Here is a 26,589-nt window from a genome sequence, read left to right on the forward strand (position 1 = left end):
CAGTGTTATCAGTTTTACACCAGTTTTTCCCGTTTCCAACAGATGAATTTCCTTGATCTTCTGTTCGTAGGAGCAATACACATTGAAGATAGGCTATACGATCTGTTCACCTTCCATAAACTGTTATTGGTACTGTATGGCTTTATTGCTTCTTATGTCAAAAACAGTAGCTCCTGTTCGTCTTTTGTTTATTTACGCTTCTCCCTTACCGTCTCGATGTAGCTGTACTGGTGATGTGAAATATACCTCCCACGCTTCGCTCGTATTCACGCGGAGTTGTTTATCAGAACTGCTCCTCTCTGTAAAAAGAAATTCGCGCGCTTTACACCAAGTAACGAATCAAGTGTCGGGTTTCGTAAGCTGTAGGCTGGTTAGGGCAGGGGTAAAAAAAATTAATTGAAAAGGCCTAAAAAATTGCATACTTGATGTCACATTTTTGTCATTTGCGTGAAATTCAATAGAAGGTTTTGAAAATTTAAGTGGGAAAATTCAAGAAAACAGTTCTGGCTCCAACTATAGCGAGTTTAAGCTCTGTAATTAGAGTAAAAATTATAGAATTAACTTGCTGAACCCAGTTGGGGCTGGTACGTACCCCAGCGGACGGGGATACGGTTAACATTCCAATACCTTGTTGTCCCACACTCGGTATAGGACAGCAAGGTATTGGAATGTTAACAAAACAAATATATTATGAAAAATGAAAAAGGCCTGTGGTAATTGTGCAGTTAGATATTGAAGCTCTCTGAGCAGTGTAGACAGGCTTCTAGAACAGCTCATGCAGCTTTGTCAATAATGTACAGGAATTTTGCTGACCCGAATTCAAGATATGGCTTGAAATGCCAGGCCATATCTTGAATACTGCATACAAGTCTGGAGGCTTCCTTTTAGGAAGGTTGTAGAGCTGCTGGAATGGATGCAGAAAAGAACAACAAGATTGGTGAGGGGAACAAAGGTGTGTGTGCTCTTGCCAAGAAAGGCTTCAGTTTTGCAAATTCCAGAGTCTGGAGACCAGGCACCTGTGAGATAATCTGATTGAGATGTTTAAAGCAAGCTGTGCTGATGGAATTCTTCCTCTTTTTGAGACTGCACACATGAGGTGGATACAGATTCAAATTGAGGAAAGATGGTTGCAGTTTATCTTAAGCCAGAATGTGTGGTAGATTATTGGAAAAACTTTAATTTGTTGTTATGGAAGTGGATAATTTGAATAAATTCAGTTAAAAACTAAACAAGCTATTGGAGTGGGATGGACAGGTGATGTGGGAAAGTGTTTTTTTTTTTCAAATAACTTATACATATTTGCAGCAACAGTTATTCCAAATAGTTTCTTTAGTTATGGAATGTCCTGTATATATATTTTTTCAAGGTTCTGTCAATGCTCTATCAACAAATTGCATCTGTGTAGGTGCAGACTGCATTGAAACTCTACAGAGACAAGCTGCTATCTATCAGCTGATAATCGGCATAGGAAAACTTCAAGATAATGTGGGCTTAAATAAGCTGAAATTAAAGAAATTCTCTGGAATGCAGATCCAGATATTGACGAAACTAAATCAAATAATACATATATATTAAGTTTAAATATATACAAATAGCACATTTATTTTTTTACAATTTTAAATACCTTTGATGATTTTTTTTCCCCCAATGTTTTCAGTTTTTTTTTTTTTTTTTTTTTAAACAAATTTTTTTCTGGAAAGTCAGAATAGGAAAAAATTCTATTTAAAAGCATTTGCATACATAGTTTTTCAGTATTTAGCAACTTACTCTGGGAGAGGTTAAGAACAATTGGTTTGGAAAATTCTTTCACGAAATGAAAGAAAAAATCTAAGTTTTCATGACAGAAAAATGAGCGATTTTATTCAGAACCACAACCAGTTTACTGGTTAAAGTCCTGAGGTATTGTATGTGAACAATTTCTGTATTTTGTGCTCTCACTAAAAGCACATAGTTCATTGTTTGTTTTTATGTGCTGGTATATTGGCTGCAATAAAATTGTTAAGGTGAAATTGCAAACATCACTAGCTCCAGCCATATAGAATGTAAACAAAATTATTATTTATTATTATATATAATATTTATAAAATATTAAAATAAATTCACTTAAAAGAAATATTATGAAGAGTATTGATATTGTGATACTTTTTTGAAATTGCTCTCATAACAGCAACAGAAAATTATAAATTCATCTGTTCACAACCATTAATTATCATGATGTTAATTTTTTTATTTGAACGGATAATAAAATATTTAAAGAAAATTTGTTAGTTCAGCAAAGCAATTTCTGATCTATATTGTTTCCAAATATTATTATGACTGATTTTTGCACTATAGTACAACTTCGATTGTCCATCACCCTATTTACTGTCAGTCTCTGTTAACCCTCACTTAACCCCACTACGCCGTAATGCATTGTGATATATTGCCCACCATGTGTCACTCAGTCTTTGTTTACAACTCACTGTATACGGTTGTACTTTAACCTCTTGTTTCATATTTTAATAATTTTTATTTAGTAAATCCATTGAAATGACAGAAAAACGTAAGCAGTTAGTGTTGGGATTATCACAAAAAACTGAAGTAATTAATCATCTAAGAAAAGGTGAAAGTGCGAAAGGTATAGCATCGGTTTATGGAATAGGAAGAACAACAGTAAATGATATAAAGTGTGATGCAGACAAAATTGAAAACCACGTGTGGAAAATGGAAACCACTGATGGTATAGGTATATTTGGGTCTAACGGCTCCTGGGATTTCTCCCATCTTCGCGTATGTACACTGTATCAGACAAGCCAGGGATTTAAAAGTATATGGGTCATGTGGTGGTATGTAGCATGTTGTGCCCTTGTTCATCCGGCCTGTTAGCTGCCGGGGCCCTAATGGGACCTGATGTTACCATACCTCGCCACGGGGAGGCCGGCCGGGTATTACCTATGTAGTACTCTGGCGGGTTCTGCCACCTGCTTTCCTGGGATTTCAGTGGCTAAAACCTAGAGAAAAAAAAAATGCTGCTCGTGATTAGTTATTAATGTTTGTTAGAATAATTTGGAAGCTTGCAAGGGGCTGTACTCTGAAATAATATTTTCTATATGCTTAAATGGGTCAGGCAGGAAATTTTGATGTACTTAAATTTGGACATGTAGGGTTGAAAACGCTGTGAAAGTCAACAGTAAAGGGGTTGGGGAGACTGAAGACTGGAGGGAAGAAAAGGAAGTAAGGGGCTGATAGGATAGCCCCACGATTGCAGTGGAGCAGGCCCGTGCCCCACCAGAGGGAAGAGATTTGGGGAAGGGGAGGAGTGGGGGCAAAGTCCTCTCTCCCCACGAGAGGAGAAAGAAAGCACCGTTCAAGAGAGAAACAGTGTATGTTGAGTCATATGACCACCTTGAATGTCCTTTAGTCCTAGTGCCCAACAAGATGAGGTTCTTCTGGTCTTCCGTGGTGTCTTTGACCGAGTTGAGTCGCAGTCTTAGTTGTGTTTGCATTACTCTCGGCCATTGAGGGATGGCTGTTGTCTCGTGATTGATATTGGCCTATTCGTGGATTTGTGAACTTTTGGGATACCTGCAGTCATTGGGAGGGGAGGGTCCATCGTCTTGTGAACAGATTTTGCACAAAAAGTGTGAAGGCTTTGTAGGTCTCTTCCTCTTGCAGAACAATGTCCTCCTGGTGGCACCTCCGTAGCCAGGTGGGCAGGAGTAGCATTGCATAGCACACGCTCCTTGATTAGACCGGGGTTCGAGCCCATGACCACCAAATACGGAGGATGTGGAAAGGTCAGGGAATGACGACTGCATATCCCCGGCGCAATATGGCCTTAATTGCTAATGCTCCTAAAAAAACCAAATAACAAACAAACAAATCCTCCTGGTTTCGAAGAAGCGAGTGAATCTTGGTGTATAGTTGACATCTGAGGTCCTCGTAGTAGTCACACTCGTACACCAGGTGCTCCCAGGACTCCTCCTGTCCACAGGAGCACCGTAGAGTAGCTGAAATTCCAAAGTCATATAGCTTCTTTCTAAATGAGCCGTGTCCAGTCAGTAGGTAGGTGGTTTAGAGTCCGGGTAAAAACCAGGCTGGGGAGAGTGAATAAACTTGTCTGACATCCGGTATAAACTTCTTAGTAATGGAGCCTTTGTTAGTGAGGTTCCAGCGATTTTTCCCATAGTGATTTCACGTGTTATAAAATCCATGTGTTCTCCACGGTTTTGGAGTTTGCTGGGTCTGTGGCGAATCCTATATGGGAGACTATTTTTCTTTTGGAATGTTGATACAGCAATCCCCAGCACGCAATCTCCAAGTCCAGGGGAAGGCATCCCGCCAGGACCTGGAGCGCATGGATGCTACCGGTGCAGCAAGCTCTTATCGTTATGAGTAATATAAATCGGTGTGTCATCTCCAGTTTTTGCATGTTGACAGCCTTTGTGTACCAGGCCCCAGATGCATAGGCTAATGCTGAGATAAAGAATGCCTTATAGAGGATGCCAAGGCCCCTCTTCTTCAGGCCCCAGTCTTTCCTAGTGACTCTGGCCAGTAGACTCGCATATCTTCTTATTTTTGTTCTCATGTAACAGAGATGTGGCATGAAGCTAAGGTTTCTGTCAAGTATCAGTCCAAGGTATTTTATTTCTGTTAGCATCTTTATGGTTTTCCTGTTTTTCTTAATCTGCAGAAGTCTTCTAGGGTCAAGGAATCCTTTGAGAAGTATTGAACTTGTCTTATCTGAAGAGATAATAAGGAGATTTGCGCTAGCCCAATTTTGCAAGTCGCTAGTGGCCCGGTTTGCTATGGTCTCCAGTCGTGCCGGCTGTCAGCCTGCAGCATCAGAACCAGGTCATCTGCATATGCCTGGGTTTTAACATTTGGAATATCCAAATTAAGGAACTCGTCAAGGACCAGGTTCCACAAGAGCGGCCCCAGGACAGAACCCTGAGGGCACCCCTATGGACCAGCCTAGAAACAGAGGCATATGGAGTGGTAACAGTGATTCGCCTGTTTTCAAGATAGGATTTGAGGCATTGATATAAGTCTCCTGTGATATGAACCTTCCAGAGCCTGGCCAGAACAGCAGGCCACCAGAGAGAATCAAAGGCTCCTGCGAAGTCAATCGATATTAGGAGGAAGTATTTTGTGTTACAGTTTTTAGCTATTTCAATAATATTTTCCAGAGCCTCTACAGCCGAGTGCCCCTTCCTAAAGCCATATTGATTAGGCAATGTGAGGTTTCATTCTTGGAAGTGGTTCTCAATTCTTTGGTAGAGAAAGCACTTGAAGAGCTCACTGAAGATTGACAGCAAGGTGATTGGCCTATACGACCCTGGCATTCTTTGTGGCATTGGATTTTTTAAGATGAGTTTTATTCGTGACATTTTCCACGACACCAGGCAGTGGCCCACTGAGAGACATCGGTTGAGGAGTCCCAATATTGTGTTCAGTATAGTTTCTACCACCATCTTGAGCATCTCGAGCTCAATTTAATCTATACCAGGGGTCTTTCTATTTTTCATCCTCGCTGCTGCTATGCTGAGCTCCATTGGTGAGAAGGCAGGTTCAACAGCTGTGGTTGTGTATGAGTTATTGTCCTCAGAGTTTTCTTTGTTCCTGGGTTTGAGGCTCGATTACAGGAAGGAAGATATGGTCCAAGATATTGTCTATAGAGGATTTCCATGTTCTGCTTATAGGTTCTCTGAGCTGTCTCAGTTGCTGTTACAACTTCCCCTCTGGGGGGTTTGTTTGTGGTGACCCGATACACCACTCCCCAGGGGTTAGCATTTCCTTCTGTATTTACTAGGTTTTCCCATGAGGCTTTCTTTATTTTAGCTGTGTAGTCATTTCTGATCTCATGGTACTGTTGACATAGTACATCGACTTCTGCCTGTGGCCAGGATCTATGTGCCCTCTGAAATGCCTTGCGGGCACTATTTCCCTTTTCCATAGATCTGTGAGCTCTGTCGCCCACCAAGGAATGGCTTTGAGGGAAGGCATCTTCTTCTTGATGGCTATATCTGCCCCTTCTGTGATTAGTTTTGTTACCTCTCACTGATGCCGGTCTAGGTTGAATTCATTGGGGTGGAAGTTTTCTGCTTTCTCCATCAGCAGCTGCTTAAAAAGTTTCCAATCCACCTTTGATATGGCGTATCTTGGTAATAGAAGTCGTGTGACATGTTGCGTTTGGAGTGATCGGTCTGAGGTTGTAAGTTAACACTCTGTGATCTGAAGTGATCCAATGTTGTTGTACCTTCCAAGGAGAGATTTGTCCTGCTATGGAATGACTTGCAAGGGTTAGATCGATATTCGCTTCCCACATAGTGCTTGAGAAGGTGTGGAGCTGGTTTGGTCTGTTTCGAATGGGTAGGTCACTGCTTGATATGTTCTCCTCTAGGCACTGGCCTTTGTTTTTTCCTCTCTGTTCTGGTGTCTCACTGTGCCAGGCAGGTGATCTGCAGTTTTCATCAAGGCCTAATATAAGTTTGGTGTTTGGTAGTTGTTGCTGCAGATTCTGAAGATATTGTATTGTAGGGCGTATGTCTTCTTCTGATTGGGCGTAGATGGACAATACGTAAAATTCCCTTAGGGACGATGCTATATGGGCGCAGACTGCCCAGGTTGTGCATAGGTCTATTATCTTAGTTACAGTGAGGTCAGGATTACAAACAGCGATGGCAGCCCACGGAGTTTCACACTCCCCTTGGACAATTTTAAACTGTAGTGGGTACCCCTAACTTGATATTTATGTGTGTAGGGCTCTTGTAGAAGAAGTAGGTCTAGCTTTCTTAACTAACTGTGCTACGACCGCCTTGGAACATTGCACATTCTGTTGTGCTATCTTCACCTTTGACCTGTTATAGTAGTTGTTATTACTCTCCATAATTGATTCTCAATTGTTGCGCACCCTTTGCTTTAATGTTATACAGGGCATTTACTGTCCCTGATGGAATGATCCGATGGTAGCTTCATGGCCCTACAGTTTGTACAAACCGGGGTTTCTGCTTTTTTTGGACAATAGTTATATTCATGCCCGGTGTTGGCAGAATGGCCACAAGTGGGTTGCGATTGCTTGCAGGTGTGAGTCGTGTGGCCAAAGTGACAACACCGGAAGCATTTGAGAACAGCCACATGCTCTCTGAAGCAATAGCTGCCCCAGTTTACATAAATTCTGGATTGTTGGCTCAGGATTCTCTAAGTGGCCAGAGACAGTTCAGTGATCCAGTTAGCAGAATTTCCATTTCTGGACTTTGTTTTATACCTTGGTATGATATGTTGTTGGGGCTCATCGCCGGTGGGTAGCTGACAGGAGTTTATGGTATAAATCTCCTGAACAAATTCTTCTGGGGTTATGTCTTTGTTGATGCCTAATATTAGTATGCTTGGCCCTTTCTCTTTAGGCAGTTCAGCTATGAGGCCTAAGGAGAGTATTTTAGGATTTTGTAGTATTCCCCGTAGATCTTCCTCTGTGTCACTCTGTATTATAACTCCGACGTTTCTTGTCTTTCTGACAAATCTAATCTTCATGTGTTTGAAGTCATCCTTAAGCTTTTCGAAGGCGCCTCCGTAGCCAGGTGGGCAGGAGCAGCAGTGCGTAGCACACGCTTCTTGATTAGACCGGGGTTCGAGCCCGTCACCACCAAATACGGAGGATGCGGAAAGGTCAGGGAATGACCACCGCATATCCCGGAGCAATATGGCCTTAGTTGCTAATGCTCCTAAAAACCAAATAACAAACAACAACAAGCTTTTCAATTACTGTTTGTTTCATTTCCTCACTCATCTTGTGGACTTCGTTTGACATTGGTTTCAATATTATTGGTATGGTTTGGTGATTGGAGTTTTCTTGGGGGCTATTTAAAGAGGCTCTCCAGGGCAGTTCTCAAAGCAAGGGACTGCTCCAGGACAGTTCCTTCCGAGAGAGCTGGGTCTATAGGGGTCTCTTGTAGTTTATCCCATGGCTTTCCTGAGGCTTTGTCATTTTGGGTGGCAGTTTGCTCCGTGGATTCGTTGTTTTCACTTTAGGAGCGAGTCTCCCTATTAGGGTTTGGTGCAACACATTTCTTGTATTTCCACTTGGAGGCGGAAGCTCCAGATTGCGTGGATTCAGTGTCCTCGTAGCAGTCCACTATGATCGGGTCATCACTGTGAGCTGTCTGCGACATAGGTGCTCCAGAATTTCCTGATATCTCTTCCTTTTCCATCATTTTCATGTTATTTGGTTCACTTCAGGTAACCGAGTCCGTGTTGTTTTCATTCAAGAGAGGAATGAAAGGGACGTCGAATGACACTAGGTAGGTGTTTGTAGTGCAATTATTAGCCTTGCAGCAGAACAATAAGTTTTTGGACTGTCCCCTTCCAAAAATAGGGGGGAGGGGGGAAAGGTTGTTCCAAGATTGGCCCAGAAGGGTACTGTTACTTTCTGTATTATGCCCGTGGACATTCGCTTCACAGATAGTGAATTGCAGTCAAGGTCACAGCTAATAAATGTCAGATGACTAATCCCTGCGTCAGAGGGGAATACTACACATTCCGCAGTACGGGTCAGTACAGTAGGTTGTCTATTGTAAGTCTATGGCAGAGGGGGGGAACTCGATAGTCATAATTTCTTCGCAAAATAGTTCAAAATAGTCAATTTTTATCACATTCATAGTCTCAAAATGTTGGGACAGTATCACAGTCCAAAGTCACTCAGGTGGGAACTCCCTCCCAAGTCAAATGCAGGATCCGTACGTGTTGACCGGGAATATTTGGTCACCTTCCCCTATTTCCTTGTTGTCAGTGGCATGGTGACCTGTCTGCCAACAAAGGGAATGGGTAAAAAACGCTTGTATTCTGCTAAATAGCCAAGTAGATGTAAAAATATGATCATCTAGCGAGTCCACTAATGTTTCTTTAACACTTGATACACTTTGCCTGAAACAGAAAGCACTTAAACCACATGTTTAGCCACAAAATCAGGAGCTGGAAATAACGTGTCCACGCTGAACGGCTGCCATACTGATGGTAATGTTAAAAGTCGTAAAATAACAAAGCTTGTTAAAAATGAACAATTGGGTACTGCAATGTTTCAATGTTTTGTTCAAAAACGTAGGCACAGAATTCCATTGTCGGGACCTATAATTGAAAAAGCCATTGAAATCGATAAAAAAAAAACTAGGTGGAGAGCCTTCATTCAAGGCTAGCATCAGATGGTTGGACAGATTTAAGTTTCGCCTTGGTATTCGACAGTTGTCAATCCAGGGTGAGAAGCAAAGTGCAGATAGTGCAGCAATTTGTGTTTACCATGAAAAACTACAGAGGGATAGCTGATTGAAGTTTGGTTGATGACCAAATATACAACTTCAGTGAGACTGGCCTTAATTGGAAGGCACTACTTCAAAAGACACTGGCCTCAACAACTGAACATATGGCACCAGGATATATGAAGATCACATCACTATAATGGTATGTGCTAATGCCAGCAGTAGTTGTATATTGCGTTTGGTTGTTGTATGAAAACCAGAAAAGCCTAGATCATTTAAAAATATTAATTTAAATTCTTTGCCAATTAAATATTTCTCACAAAACAATGTGTGGATGAGCCAAGATATATTTCATGATTGGTTTTATAAAATATTTGTACCATGTGTAAGATCGCATTTGCCATCGAAAGGTTTATCAGAATATGCAATGCTACTGATTGACAATGCGCCTACTCATCCCATACACATATGTGGTGATGGCAAAATAGATGCCACTTTCTGCCAGCAAACACGTCTCTCGTTCAACTGATGGACTAGGGTGTGATTGAGAGTATGAAACATCATTATTGCAAAATGTTCATTCAAAAACCTGTTTCAGCAGAAAATAAATTAGATGCAAGAGAGTTTTGGAAAGGCTACACTATAAAAGATGCAATTTTCAATGTCGCTGATGCCTGGAATGATGTTCCAGTTCAAACAATACAAAGAAGCTGGAGTAAGTTGAGACCAGAGATATATTCAAGTGATACAGAAACCATTCCAAATGAAACTGAAATTTTGCAGTTATGTTCGAATGTTCCTTGTTTTAAAAATATTTCGATGGAGGAAGTAAATGATTGGCTGGATACGGACAAAATGGACATCATATGCGAAATTTTAGACAAATTTTAGACAACAATGAAATCTGCAAAGAGTGATGGCAATTTCAGATGATTCTAAAACTGAAGAAGAAGAAGCTGCTGCAGTAAAACTGCAGAACACGGTGCCCCTTTGAAAATCACATTGAGAAGAAGAAGAAGAGGGGGGAAAGCAGTGACGCACGGTTCGTAACTTCGCCTACTCACTGCGTTCCCCCTCTTCTTCTTGACGACTGCACGTGGCGAATGTCACGTGACATAACAGTATGGCGGAGATGAAAAACAACAAAATTAGCGGCAATATAGCATTTTTTTTTTTTTAGGAGCAGCAACCAAAATAATTATACATAAATATAACACAGTAATTTTTTTTTTCAAAACAAAACAAACTAACGAGACGCATTAAACGACCAATTTTCACCAAATAACTCCCGTGAAACTAACCATTTTTCTTAACACAATTGAAAGTCGATTAAAAACATGACTCCCATTATAATTTTTTTTTTCGTCCAATGACTGGTTTTTGCTTGAATTCCTCCCGAAGTCACGTAAAAACATAACCTTTTTTTCACTAAACAGAAACGAAAGTCAATTTAACACGTGCAACGAACAATAAAATTGCTCTTTGCATAAGCACAAAACGGCAACATAGAATATTTTTTTAAAAGAACGCAACGGACACAATACTAGGTTAATGATACTTGAAAATAACACAGAAATACAAATTAAACTCACCTAATCAGTCCTGGCCTGTAGGCTCAAACTCAGGACCACATGGCAAAGTAGCAGCAGAGCACTGGACACAACAGAAAGCAGTATTCAAATGAAAGTATACGCAACGAATTTCGCATTTAGCACTTCAGTGATGTTGTGTCACATGATGTCCACGTGAAACGAAGAATAGATGCAGTCAGTGAGCAAGTCACAACCTGTCAATCACTGCTTTCCCCCGTTCTGACAGCCAATTACTCACAAATTACTGCACCATATATTGGAGTATGGCTGCTGCTGATGATAGAACAACAAACATAATTAGCTACTGTGAAGCTGAAACTATGTTATCAAAGTGCATTGAGTGGTTCGAGGTACAAGAAGTACATGCTACGCGTCGGTTAATTTTGCGTAAAATTCATAACATTGCCTCCCAAAAGGCTCGGAGGTAATGAAACAAAAGAAATTGACTGACTTTTTTAGAAAAGAAATTTAATTATGTAATGTTGTTTTCTTTTAAATTTTTTTAATGACATCTGAACAATGTTGTATGTACTGTATATAATATTGTTTTCTTTTAAATATTTTATAACCTTACTAGACCAATGTAAGTCAAAATATTAAAAATAGGTATGTATGTAGATATCTGTACTCTGATTTTTTGATGACCTGGTAAAAATAAATAATAATTAAAGTTTAATTAAATTTCATTAGGTTATGTATTATGTAATAAAATAAACAAGTTAGATGACCTGGTCTATTGTATATATTATGTTTTTAATGTACATATTATATTATCCATCATGGTCTCGGTCCTGTACCCTGACGGATAATTGAAGTTCTACTGTATATTGAAATTCAAAGAGTAAATAAAATGTCCTTGTGTTTTAAATCTGAAATGAGAGTAGATAACATATGGATTGTTATATCACTAGTTCCTTATAGTTTTGTTTTATTATTTGTTAATTTATTTACAGGTGCATAACAGTCACTCCTCACTTCTTTCAAAGGGTTTTGCATTGGCACATCCACCTACTATTCACCAGGCACTGGAAGGAATCTTGCCTTTTAGTAACCAGTCCAATGAACGTTCTTTCCTGAAGGATTTTGTGTCTTGCACCCAAGGCACCAGTGGAGGGAGACTGGCTAGGTAAGTATAAGGTTTTCAAAAGAAACATCAAATTCATATTTTTTTCCTTTTTATTGCAAAAGATTATACAAAGCCCTATCAGTTTATTGTTCTTAATTTTCTACAAGAAAATCCACCCCCTTATAGAATTCAGGTAAATTCTGTATAAATTATCTCATTGCAGTCTTTTCCTAACTACCTTTGCAAAATCACTGTTTCAGAATTGTTCTTAGTGACCAGAGAATAAGAGGTGTTCAAGCATTCTTCTTATAAAGAAACATCCAGGTTATAGGAAGAATGTTGAATGCCTCTCAATGAAACATTTTCAATTATAGCCTTCGTAGACCTTGACATGTACAGTAATACAACTCCAGTACTTGATGTGCAGATGCTTAATCTTTATTGAATACTTCAGATCTTGTAATATTTTGTAATTCTGTTACCAAGTTCATGAAAGTTATTTTAATCTTTTCAAGTTTATTTTGCTTACTTTTCATGCAGTCTTTTATTGCAATCTTGAATAGATGTATCAGAGATATTGCAGAATTCGGTGGATCAGATTTCTGCAGTATGCCAGTCCATATGGTTTACTGTCTGTCATGTCTATACAAATAGGCACCTCCGTAGCCAGGTGGGAAGGAGCAGCAGTGTGTAGCACATGCTTCTTGATTAGACCAGGGTTCGAGCCCGTCACCACCAAATACAGAGGATGTGGAAAGGTCAGGGAATGACCACCACATATTCCCGGAGCAATATGGCCTTAGTTGCTAATGCTCCTAAACCAAATAAGAAATAAGAAAGAAAAGGGGGGGGGGGTACCGCTAAATTAATAACTAATTGGCATTATTCTAAAATTTGTATAGTTTTTGTTAATTGGATTTAAAGATCGAAATTATATTAGGGTTTCTGGGCTACTATTTATATCTATTCTTTCTTTTCGTTCGATTGTTTATTTGGGTTATTTTTATGTTAATTTTCGCTCTACAGTTTTTGCCATACTACTGGCTTATGTTTTATTTAATTTAAAATAATGGATGTATTTCAGCTTCATATGGAGGAATTGCATGTCGCTGCCTCTAATGAATGCTTAATTATTTATTCATTTTATTATAATTTAACTTTATTTAATATAATTCAATGATAGTATATATATGTGTATATATATATATGTATATAAAAAATGATAAAGATACAATAAAATTACTGAAAGTCTTAGTAAACAAGAATGAGGAATTAAATTTTAAAAAATTTTATAAAAATATATATATAAGACTGGGTTATGGATCTGGGGTACTACGGTAAACAGAAAAAACTGGCAACCATAATGAAAAATAGACAAAAAGGTAATTATCAGTGTATTTGGTAGAGGAGTTGGTGTAATAACCATGGAAGAATTGAGAGAACCTGCATGCTAAAAAAAACAAATTACCCAAAATAAAATGCAGTTAATATAATTATTGTAAGTACCTAAAGCTATGGGTCTTAGGACTTTAACTACTTTGTCTGGGGGTCGGCAGCAAAAATCATAGGAGCCACTGCAATAAGCCAGGTCTCTGTTACTGTTATGATGTACACATAAAAGGTATACGTATACATCATAGCCGACCTGATAGAGACCAGAAGGAAGAATAAAAGAATAAATAAACTTTAAAAAATAATAATAATAAATAAATAAGTTCATGCCAATAGAGTCCTGTGGAAAAAGAAGAATGAAATATAAAATCAAAGAAATCTAAGAGATGGGGGCAAAACAAGAAAACTTACTGTTTGTATGGACCGGAAGACATTGAAGGTCAGTGGTCACCGAAGGAGAGAGCTGAGTGTTCACGTGCAGTGTGTGTACATCCTTACCCAAACATGAGAGGTATTAAAAACTATAGTACTTAGTACTGCACTGGGGTTTGAAGGTTGAGAAGATGAAAGAAGATACTTGTTGATAGATATTTGTTGTTGCTGTTTGTTTGTTTTTGTTTTTTTGTGTTACTGACATTACATTCAGACTTGAACTTTTGTAGATTGTAATTTTCAGGAAATACATATGAAAGACCATTGTTCCAGAAAACAGAAGTTGAATGAATAAATAAAGAAGAAGAAAAGTTGGTTCTATGAGTTTTAAGTTGGACAGTAAAAGGATGTTGACTGGTTGCGGCATGTGTTCAGACTGCTTTGGAAGAGAGAGTGGGAATTAGAGAAGCCAATTCAGAAGAACAGTGCCCATGGAAGTATCCATAGAAAAGGCATGCAGCAGAAACAGAACATCTATAAGACAGAGAGGGGAGAGAGACACTGTTAGAGTGAGTCATTAATTATCCTAACTACCCTCTTTTGAATGGAATCTAGAACCCTGAGAAAGGTTTTGGGGGGACACTATATGGGAACAATATTCCATAGTAGAATGGATTTGTGGTTTATACAGAGTGAACAGCTGTTTGGAAGAAAAGTAATGCCCAGAGAAAAAGAGAAACCCAGTTTTTTAGATGCAGAGGAAGCAATATTTGCAATGTATGTATGCCTAGAGAGATTAGAAGTCAGGGTAATCTCCAATAGAAATATATGATCTTGCCCAGTTATCCAAGTGTCATCAAAGATAAGCATTGGAGCAGAAGAAATTAATTTACAGTGATATTTTTAATATGGCTGTGTCAGAAAACACAGAATTACTCTTCTGGATAGAGAGATTAATGCGAAATGAGAAAAAAGTTAGAAATAATGTAAGTCAAGTTTAGTTTGTGATACTAGAATAGGATTGGCAGTAAGCAGTGCCTTATAATTAAAATGGGAAAGTTTTTGGGAAGAAAAATGCTGTCAAACGACACAGAGAACAATAGAAAAGGCTTAGATATTGGGGTCTTCTGTGGTTCCTGGAATGAATTCGTTAGAACTAGATGAACTGAAGAGTATGTGTAGGCAGAGGGCTTATAAAGCCTAGGGCCGATCTGTGGGAGCTAATGATAAGGGAGATCAATAAATAACCCCAGGAATAGGGGTATTGGCAATTTATTCCTAATTGCTTTGGGCATTTGGTGAAAATTGGAATTGGGAATGAATTAGAATAATTCTTTTTAGGTTTAAGTATTACAAAAGCCTTTAGGAAAATTATAAGGAAGAAAATTATGGTTTTTGAGGTTTGGATGGTTGTGGAATAATTGGGGTAAGGAGGGGGATAGGGGAAACGAGGACAAGGCTGCCATAAGAGTTATCAGATTACTAGGTTGCTGATTGATGTTACCGAAATCTTCTTTACTAAATTGTACTGTGATCCTAAGATTTCTGTGTGGACTAGAATATAGTATGCTACATCAAAGGTTATTCCTTGTTTCTTATTAATTGCTGAAGCTCTGAAATATTTAACGAAGAAATCCTCTTTAAAGGTTCTGGCAGATGGCAAATCTTGTTGCTAGGACAATTTTTGAGCATTGGAGGTAATAGAGTGGGCTTCTGGGATTGGATGGTTGATGGGAGTTCCTGTAAAATTTTTGTTTTGAGGACTGGGTGCCTGCATAGATGTGGGGATGCTATAAATTGTTGCTGCTTTGGTTATGATGCTGCTGATTGTTGAGATGTATGGTATGATGAGATGGTCTTTTGGTGTCTCTTTCTTCTCTGGTGGATTGCTGAAAGTGCTGATAGTTTTGCTGATTATCTGGTCTGTTAGATTTAGAGAGCATTGATTCTTTGTAGCTATTGTTTATATGGTTGTGATTTCCTGTGGAAAGGTTTGGGTTGGTTGTAAATTATTAATACACTTTTGACATATGACTTGATAATAGCTATCTTGGTTGAGAAGTAGTGCAAGGATTTGAAGTTCAGGATACATCCTGTACCTGTGGGTTTTATATGATCTTGTTCAGTTCATCAGAGGTTCTGATGAATAGTATGTCCAGAAATGGTAGCTGCTTGTTTTTTTCTATTTCCATTTTAAAACTGATTTTATAGAGGAAGTTGTTGAAATTTCGATGGAAGTTGGAGAGGTGGTCATAAGAAGGATGTCATCTGCATATCTTCCATTTGATCAGTTGTTGCTCAGAGAAGGAATCTTCAAGATGACTGAAGGTCTTAGCTAGGGGACAGAGTTCCCCATAAGAGTCGTTAAAAGTGAAATGGATTGCCCTATAGTAAGATCGAAGGCATCCATGATATCAGAAGAGGTGATAAGCATAGAGAAACCAATATGGTATGTTCTTGTCTAGGTTGCTAAACATGATAGTTTTTGTTTCCTGCAGAGAGATAGGAAGTCTTCATTATAAATTTCATTCATTTTAAGTTAAGATTATAAAGATTGTACAAGCACTTTTTTTAATTTTAATAGTAAATATGTAGATTTCACTAGCTCTTTTGTAAGAACAGTATGTTAACAGTTTCTAAACATCTGTCAAATGACTTATCATTTACAATTTATTTCCATAAACAAATGAATGAATTTCATAAACAAGCTGATACTTCATTGTGTATGCTGTTATACTGAAGTGTATGAAAGCGCAGTGAATATCTGTTAACAGCTACCTCTCTAAAAAGGGACACCTTTTAATGACCATTAAGAAATGCTAATAAAAGATTATATTTACATCATTATTTCATTTCCCCATAAGGAATATATTTCATTATATAACAAAACCCAGAATAAAGCAACCTGAAGTAGCCAGTGCACATTCAGTTGACCATTAGGCCATTTCATAAACAAGCTGATACTTCATTGTGTATGCTGTTATACTGAAGTGTATAAAAGTGCAGTGAATATCTGTTAACAGCTACTTCTCTAAAAAGGGACACCTTTTGTTGTGGAAACTCAGGCTTGAGTCCTGGCAAGAAGTATTAAAAATTATTAGACAACCTCGCCAGAATGGACACTCTCTAATATGGATGTAGACACTTCAAAGGATAATTGACACACATATCCATTTTCATTGGTCAGTGGGTATTTGCAGTAATGGCAAGTGAAAGTCAAGATCATTATAGGAATACTAATTAGGTTTATGATAGCCTTGAATTACTGACAAAGCAGATGGTACAATTTGCAGTTAATACATTTACCACTGCTAGTAAGGAATTTTTGCAAACTTATCTGGGCTCTTCAGTGCAGTTCCACTGTTGTGAGTCGCTTAGGGTAACAATAAGATTGCCAAACTAGGAAATGCTGTTTCCAGAATAAAAAACAAAACAAGATAGTACTGTAGCAAGGTAGTATACAGGATTCAGTTTGTGGTATACACATAAAAAATAATAATAATAAATAAATAATAAAATTAAATAAAATAAGTGTGGGAAAGAGCTATCTTACATTTCTTTCAAAAACAAAAACTCTACCAACCAACGGACTGGACTGCCTGGATAATTCTAACCAGTAGCCCATGCAGGTTTTCTGTGTGTACAAATACAGGATAACCACAAATCTTCTTCACAAACTGAAACCACTTTCACTTGATGAAGGATATCTTGAAGTTTTTATTCACCATCTGGAAAATTATGCTCTGCAGTATAATGGCAGCATAATCACAAAACTCTAATCATGGTGGAATTTACCAACCACTAGAAGATGCAATCAGTCCTTTGGTTCAATGAGATGCAGTCTGCCATCACTGTTGTGCATAAAGTTCGAACATAGCTTAAAAAGAAACTGTCAAGTAAACCCACTGTTGTGCAGTAGTACAGAATGTATTATAGACCAATTAGCTTGTTATCCCACATCTACGATCTCCCAGATATCAGGCGAGTTTAGTTTTCCAGACAGCAGCTGAGCAAAAATAATGTGGTTCCTAGAGATGATGTGATACTTCCGTGGTAGCAGATTTAGATTGGAGAGCATGACAGATTTTGAAATAGTAGGTGGTAAATCAGCAATCTTATTAATCCATTTTAAAATCCAGTATTTGAAGGATAAGAACCTGGTTTGGTATGATGGGGTACTGAGGACCATATAGTAGAGACGTATAAGGGAATAAGGATTATGCAATGAAGAATATAGTTGCTGATAAGATGCAGATTATGATAGTTGGAGATCTGTTTCACAGCCCATATAGCTGAACATGTTTTTTTCCGAGTGGCATTAAAATGAGGCAAGAACGTAATGTCTTTATCCCAGGTGATGCCAAAACTTTATACCCAAATCAATAATTCAATTTCATTTTTTGAATTATTGGAACTGGCTACATTGAACTCTGAAAAGTGGACACCTCCCTATAGTTGGACACTTTTCTGAACCAGTAAGGAAATAAACTCATAAGGAAATAAAGCAGATCAAGCATTAAAGCAAGTTTGGCCACCCACTTAAACTTTAAATGAGTTTTTGAAAACAGCATCCATCAAAGTGTACAAATGTGAGCGATTGAATTCTCGCAAACTGGTGATGTGTTGATCCAGCACACAGGCTGCCTGGTTAGGAGACAGTACATTACTGATAATGCATTTGGGGGGGGGGGGGGTCATCAAAATCAGTGCTATGTCATGAGGGAACTGAACATGAAAAAAATGTCACTCCATAGAATGGTGCATAGGCTTGGTGCATCTTCATGTGCTGTGTGGCAATCTGGAATAATGAAAATGTTCCTCTATTCTGAAGCCATTTCTTTGTCCATTCCGTAACAAATGTCCTATGCAAGCCAAGCACTTCTTGGTCTTATAATTGTATGGAAGTTAAAAATTAAATATCTTGGCTTGGAAATTTCCCAGTCACAAGTGAGTGCAGTTTTGTACTGCCATCTCTGCCTTACAGTATAAGAATAGTAATTCTTTACTTAATTCTCACTGCAAAACTCTCTTTTAACAGCAGTTGTTTTTTTTGGAAATAAATTGAACTTTAATTAATTATGGCTGTTCCATGCTTTGTATTAACCATACAGAATTAACATAATTTATTTCTCATGAGATAAAAATGGACTTATAATATATAATAAATGAATTGTTATAGAGAAACCTGTTCTTTACCAGGGGAAATGATATGCATACTTTGTATAAACAAGAATTTTGCATAAATCAAGTTTCCGTTAACATTATTTTATTATTATGTAAAATAACAATAAAAAGAGAAATGCAACTGTGAATAATAAGAAAAATCAAAATTTAGTAGCAGTCTGGATCCAAGGGTACTACATTTTGGATGTGGTTTTTCTCTGTTTTTTTTTGTTTTTTTTTATAACTCATTGCTTATTTATTTAACATTGCTTTTCTTAAATTTCCTACGTGTAGGCCCTAATAATGAGGCAACATTCTTTTAGATTTACAATAAAAAAAAGAATCAAAAGATTTTACCATATTTAGTAATTCAAGGGGAAAAAAAAGCTGTGCTGCTCCTTTGTACTGTATAGATTATGCATGTATATATATGCTGTATAGATTAAATACACAAATTTTACAAATGATTGTATGGTACTTAACCATAGTGTGTACATGTGCAGTTACAATAAATATTTAAAGTATTTCATCTCATTAATTCTATTTTCAAAGAGTTCAAGACCAATGCCTTAAGTGATTTATTAGTATTAAGGTCCTTTTATGTCTTTGAGTAATGGGGTAGATTGCAGAGGGAGGATGAGTATGGTAAAATCATAGCATACCTTCAAAGCAATAATCACATAAACATATATACCATTAAGAAAATATAGAAGAAGGAAGGATGCCAGGATGGATGAATACTGAGCTCGCCAGTCTAATAGAGCAGAGTTTTCCATGTATATGAAAACAAAGAAGAAGAAAAACAAATTGGATTGGATGCTTGTGCACTGGATATGAGTAAGTCTTAGATAACTCAGCTGATGTTGCTGATGAATTGAATAGGTACTTCGTATTGATCTTTACTGATGAAAGATCCTTATGCCAAGAAGAGAATGTGCAATTGAGCCTCAGCCATCTTAAATTAGTGATTTTGAAATTACAGCTGGCTGTTTATTAGAAAAACATTTGTGCCTAAAGGCCTGGGTCCTGGAGTTGATGGTATATACCCAGTAATTAGGCCCCCATAGCAGACTGGTCAGGATCAGGAATACAGTAGCACATGCTCTTTGAGTAGACAAAGTTTCAAGCCCTTGACTGCTAAATATGGCCTATCTGCCAACCCATACTGTAGCAGCGTGGCAGATTATGGCCCATTTCCCTCAGTGTGAGGCGCCTCCGTAGCCAGGTGGGTAGGAGCAGCAGTGCGTAGCACACGCTTCTTGATTAGACCAGAGTTCGAGCCCATGACCACCAAATACGGAGGATGTGGAAAGGTCAGGGAATGACCACTGCATATCCCCGGAGCAATATGGCCTTAGTTGCTAATGCTCCTAAAAACCAAACAAACAAAACAAACCTCAGCAGGAATCGTTCCTGCAGGTGGATTGACAATGGCTGCAGTTTATCTTTTATGCAGAAATTTTGAGGGAGGTGGCTAGAGAGTGTATTGAATCATTAAGGTTAATTATGAGGGTACCTTTGACTCAGGAGATATTCCTTTGGATTGGAGAAGTGCCAGCGTATCGCCAATACATAAAGGTGATCCAATAGTGAAGTCGGTAACTACAGACCAGTGAGTCTGAATAAAAGACTTTATTTACACCATTATTTCATTTCGCCATAAGGAATATATTTCATTATATAGCATGGCCCAGAATAAAGCAACCTGAAGTAGCCAGTACACATTCAATTGACCTAAGTCTGGTCATTTTGTGAACAAGTTGATACTTCATTGTGTATGCTGTTATGCTGAAGTGTATGAAAGTGCAGTAAATATCTGTGGAAAAGGTGCTGTTAGATTGACATGTCTCTTAACAGCTACCTCTCTAAAAAGGGACACCTCTTGTTGTGGAAACTCAGGCTTGAGTCCTGGCAAGAAATATTAGAAAAATACTTATTAGACAACCTCACCAGAATGGACACTCTAATACCGATGTCGAAAGTTCAAAGGATAATTGACACATATGCATTTTCGTTGATCAGTGGCTATTTGCAGTGAAGTCAAGTGAAGGTCAAGGTCATTAGAGTAATTAATCTGACTTCAGTGGTAGGGAAAATCTTAGAGGCAATTATCAGGAGTGGAATCCAGTGGACATTTAGATAGAAATTTCATTCTGAAGGACACACACAACATGGTTTTGTTAAGGGAAAATCATGTTTAACTAACCTAGTAAGCTATTTTGACCCAGTTACTTGTGAGCTAGATGTAGAGAACAATTTCAACATCGTTTATTTGGATTTTAGCAAGGCATTTGACTCAGTCTCTCATAAGAGGTAACTGTATAAGCTGGAACATATTGGGATTACTGGAAAGATTAAAAGATGAATTTCAGGGGGGGCCCTACAGCGCAGAAAGCAGAGAGTCGTGATTAAAGGATATTCTTCTGATTGGTGTAACGTTAAATGTGGGATCCTCAAGGATCAGTTCTTGGACCAGTGTTGTTTCTGATTTTCATTAATGACATCGATAAAGGGATAAATGGTGTGATGTAAAGATTAGAAGAATCATTAATGACCAGTGCCAAGCAACACTCCTTCAAGATGACTTGAACAGGCTTCAAGAATGGTGTGGAAAATGGCAGCTATGTCTTAATGCAGCAAAATGCAAGGACTTACATTTGGAAATAGTAACCCCAAAATAATTTATACACTTAATTTGATGGGATAAAATTAAAAACAGTAGAGGAAGAAAGGAATGTGGGAGTGACAATGTGGAAAGATATGAAGTTTTTTGAGCAGTGTAAATAGGCTGCCAGTAAAGCCTATGGTGTGCTATTGATGATCTATCAAACAATATCCATATAGATAGAGAAGTCATAATTCCACTGTACACTGCAATAAGGCTGCATAGAGACTTCATCTAAAAAAGGACATTGAGCTTCTTGAAAGAGGCCAGAGAAGGACAACTTGCATGGTGAGATTGGCTGAAGATCAGCTATATGAGGAAAGACTGATTGTGGGCTACAGAGCTTGGCAACTAGGCACCTCAGAGATGACCTGATTGAGCTTTATAAGGTTCTCAGAGGAATTAGTAAAACGATTGAAGGTGAAATTTTTACTGTTATAAAGAATTCCGGAACTAGGCATTAGAAATGGTTCATCCCACAGCGGCAGTTCTGCTTACCAAAAGTGGCCCACTGGGCACTCACATTCTTTTGTTCGGGCTTCGAGTCAAGTAAGCCGGACTGCTCACCCATTTAAAGTTTGAGAATAGATTGAGGTAATTTCGGCCCCATTCTGGAAAGAGGTTTAGACTAAATTGTGAGAAGTTTTCTTTTAGCGAGCAAGTTAATTGCTGGAACAAGCAGCCTATTCAGACAGTTTGAAGAATTCAAATGGGCAATTACCTGCATGAGCAGAGAAGTGTATAATTTGTATATTCTTATCTACTTTTTTTTTTTGCCAGTGCAGCAAAAGCCTGTGACTTCCTTGTGCTATGTGGCTGACACTGATGTTTATCCTGTCTCTTCTCCATTTCTTGGCATTTTAAACTCCACTTTTTAGCATGTATTTTATTATAATAATATTCAGACTCACTTTTTTTTTTAAAATATTTAAAGGTGGCTACAGCCCGAGTCTTATGTGGATCCTAAACAGTGTGAGTTGTTGTGCAGTCAAGATGAACTAAAATGTGGTTGGCCAGCTGTGATTACTGTTATCACAAAGGATCAGTATGGAAAAATTGTTCAAGTTCCTACTCTTCGGGTAATGATATTACAATTTATTATAAGAGTTTGTCTAAAATTACTATGTTTGAAAATGTTTATTTTGATTTTTTTTATGTTATTGATTATGCCTTATTGCAATTGTTTTTTTGTTTTTTTTTTCAAATTTCATATATAAAAAAATAAATTTTATTCATTTTTTTTAAACAAAAAAACTGTAAACACAAAAGGTATTCAAACCTGTAATACTTAGTACTATGCATGGCTTGAAGGCTGGGAAGATGGAAGATATTCTTTAACATTAGGCTTGAATTTCTGTGGACTGTTTGCAGTTTATAGGAAATACATGTGAAGGAAGTTCATTCCAGAAAAAAAGAAGTATAAGTGATAAATGAGTCAGATGAAAAGTTGGTTCCGAGTTTGCAGTTAGACAGTGACTGGTTGCTGACTGTTTGAGGCATATGTTCAGACTGGCTCAGAAGAGAGTGGGGGAAATTACAGATGTAAATTCAGAAGAACAGAAGAATAACCATGGAACTATATATAGAAAAGTCATTCAGCAGAAACTGAACATCTGTAAGACAGTGGAGACACTTATTCAGAGATGAATCATTAATTAACTTGACTACCCTCTTTTGAATGATCTTAGAAGCTTGAGAGTTTTTTTTTTTGGGGTGGCACTCTTCAGATGTGGGAACTTTTCCACGAGGCAGTGAATTTAAGATTTATACAGAGAGTACTGAGAGTGAAAGAGAAAATTCAGCTTTTTTGATGTGGAGGAAGTAGTATGCTTAATAGGAGGAAGTAATATGAGGTGCTTAATGCAGTAGAGATTGGAGGTCAAGGTAATCCCTATTAGAGGTATGTGACCTTGTCTAGAAATAAATTATTAAAGGTGAGCTTATATTGGACGTGCGTTCCACCACGTAGTGGAATCTGGCTGACGGCGAGGGGCACGGAAATGCTCGACATCGTCACAGTTGATCGACATCGAACTCCTTCCTTCAATGATCGCGTCCGTACAGGCAGACTCTGCTTGTGAGAAATAAGACAACTGAGTTTTAAGAGAATTAAAATCAATAAAAGTTTGAAGACAGTGTCACATACTGTCACCCACACTAAGTGGTCAGATAACATGGTTAAATCCTGTCTGTCTGTGCTGTGGATTGAAAGAGCATGATCAGGCAGATTGCACTGCCTCTATATCACTGTTGTCAAAACTGCAAGGGAAATCACCCAACTTTTTTTTTGTAAACATGTGAAATATAGATATTAGGAAAAACAAATACAAAAAAAATAAGGTTTAAAGGGGCACAGGGTTTACTCCTTAAACCCTGTGTCCAAAATAAGCAGGAAAATTCCATGCCTGCAACATAACAACCAGAATTGACATCTTCAAAAGCAAAGAAGACAGCATCCATGAACCAGTATAAGCAGAAACATCCAACATAGACAAAATGTATATCAGTGGTTCTAATGTTCAAAGAGAGAATATACTAGAACTTTATCCTGAAGAATATATTGATCCTCATTCTGTTTTCCCAGAGAAACTTTTCATGTACAATATAAAGACTGTTTATCTACAATACACATACAAAAGGTAGGAATGCCCAAGGCTCAATATTAAGTGCAGCCATGCTTGCTCTTTGGGCGAACAGCATCAGAGGTTATATTGTCTCCTCTGGAAATTTATATGTATGCAGATTATCCTTCCATCTCATTTCAATTAAAAGCATGAACATGATTGAATGGCAGCTTCAGCTATCCATAAACAAAATATAAACATGAAAAAGAAATAATAGATATAGAATATCTAAGAACAAATTAATCATTCTATGTTTAAATAATTTTTTTCTATCTGTTTTTCAAAACTTCTCCATTTTACGCTTAACCTTGATTAATAAACTAAATTCTCTTGAATATATACTAATACTTCAAACTAGCTGCCTATCAAAACTTAACATCTTGTATACAGTATCTTCAGTGGCTTCCAGAGGCAACAGATAGTCCATTATTCATAAACCATGATGAGCGATTCACTATCGTCACAAACCAAATGAAAATACGAAAATACTCATTGCTACAATGATTTAAAATTATGATTAGATCTCACTTAGATTAGGATCTCCTGTATATGCTTCAGCTGGACAGAGCAAGTTGTATCCTAGATACCATTCACCAGTGCTCTGCACATAGCTGTAAGAGCCTTTAGGACTTTTCCAATTTACAACTTGTACACAGATTTTCTGAGCCTCTGCTACATCTTTGAATCAATTATCTACTCTGCATACTGCAGTAAAAATATGAGGTTGATTATCAGATCTAAACTGGTTCATCATTCATAAACCTGATGGGTGATTAACTGTCATTCAAGCTAAATGAAAATAAACCAGTAGAATAGTGTTTCAGACACATAGTTCAGTTTTGAAGCAGCACTTCAAGAACCAGAACAAATATGTTACTGTCACATTTCTACTGTAGATTCTTCTCTAGACAAATTCAGAGCTTCCTTGGCTGCCAACTACACCTTTATCTCTTACCTTACAAAACGGAAGCAAAATAACATATCCTCAATATTACGCAAGTTTCATGCACTTGCATAGCTTTGAAAATAAAAACTGTTCATTTTATATGAGGCACCTCCGTAGCCAGGTGGGAAGGAGCAGCAGTGCGTAGCACACGCTTCTTGATTAGACCGGGGTTCGAGCCCGTCACCACCAAATACAGAGGATGCGGAAAGGTCAGGGAATGACCACCGCATATCCCGGAGCAATATGGCCTTAGTTGCTAATGCTCCTTAAAAAAAAAAAAAAAAAAAAAACCAAATCATTTTATATGGCTGATTCAAAATCAAGTAGTTTGTTAGGTAGTTTTTCTGTTTGTGTGCTTCTTGTTTGCTTTACTTCTACAGTAGAACTATGCTTTCAAATTAGCCATGGATGGTTTTTGCAAGCACCAGCTTTTTTCTGCCCTCATCTACACTGACCCTCATAGAAGTATTGCCTGTACAGAACAGCAAACGTTCCTCACACCCATTGATTCCACATTTTAATAGCCAACTTAGAGATTTTCAAAAAGCAAGAAAACAAGTTGCTATCTGTTGGATTTCCAGCCATGTTAAAATCTCAGGAAATGATCATTCAGGTTGAGTTGTAAAAAATCCTGGTCACGATACACAACTTTCAATTTGGGCCTTTTACAGATTATAGAGACGTCTTTTATGCTGAATAAACTTCCATTTGGGTACAGCTTATGGTGAGATCAACCATGTAATAAACTTTGCAGAATTAAAAAAAATCAAAAAATAAAAAAAAATCAGTATTTGTTATATTGTGATTCTTGGGTAGATAGATAGGTAAAAGTTATATCAAAAATACTGCATATTGGACATACTGTCCTTACACACTGATATCTGCTTCTAGGAGAATATCCTCTACTCTTCTGTTTTTCAGAAACAACTGACAGTAAGGCACTTTCTGATTAATTGTCCATTCTACTCAACTGTCCATATCATTTCCTTCTGATCTTTGCCAAACTTACGAGCTCCTCTGACTCTCTTTCATACATTTAGTGACAAAGTAAACTTAAACAAACTCTTTATGTATATTAAATGTAATAATAGAATATTATAATAGAATGTAATAATAGATGCTCTTTGATATTCGAGCCATAACTAAAATAGATATAGTAAACTGGACAGACACATTTTTATTTTAGTTGCCATTGTGTCATGAAACCCATTAACAACACTAAAACCATAATGTGCTAGTTATCCAAGTGATGTCTGAACTTCACAGGCTGTAAAAGTGGTGAGCAGAAGAATTTAGAAAAATCTACTTTGAAAACAGATGATGGATTGGGGGTGGGGGTGGACTTTTCACCAGGAGCATGTCTTGGCTAATTAAATCAGATATAAAGATGAACTCTTATTGCAGAATTATGTCTTGTTCTGGTTACACAAAGGGGAAAGTTCTGAATTTTTGATTGAGACAGCATTTCACTTCACTGGTATTCAGACAACTGTACTACTACTTATCCTTAAAAATTTCATTATTAAAAAAAAATTTTAA

At 37.7% G+C, this 26,589-nt stretch overlaps 1 protein-coding gene across 4 annotated transcripts in view; it reads left to right on the plus strand.

Moving 5' to 3' along the window:
* The window catches only part of hiw (MYC binding protein highwire), a 1,043,263-nt gene that overhangs the window by 606,134 nt on the left and 410,540 nt on the right, over nucleotides 1–26,589 (plus strand). For all 4 annotated transcript variants that reach the window (XM_090372846.1, XM_090372865.1, XM_090372875.1 and 1 more), the window contains exons 45-46: nucleotides 11,776–11,948; nucleotides 22,415–22,559. In XM_090372846.1, the coding sequence (XP_090228972.1) occupies nucleotides 11,776–11,948; nucleotides 22,415–22,559 (318 nt within the window). The remainder of the gene's footprint in view (nucleotides 1–11,775; nucleotides 11,949–22,414; nucleotides 22,560–26,589) is intronic.

Source organism: Mastigoproctus giganteus, chromosome 1, assembly GCF_048544385.1.
Source record: "Mastigoproctus giganteus isolate SK-2022 chromosome 1, ASM4854438v1, whole genome shotgun sequence".
NCBI lineage: Eukaryota > Metazoa > Arthropoda > Arachnida > Uropygi > Thelyphonidae > Mastigoproctus > Mastigoproctus giganteus.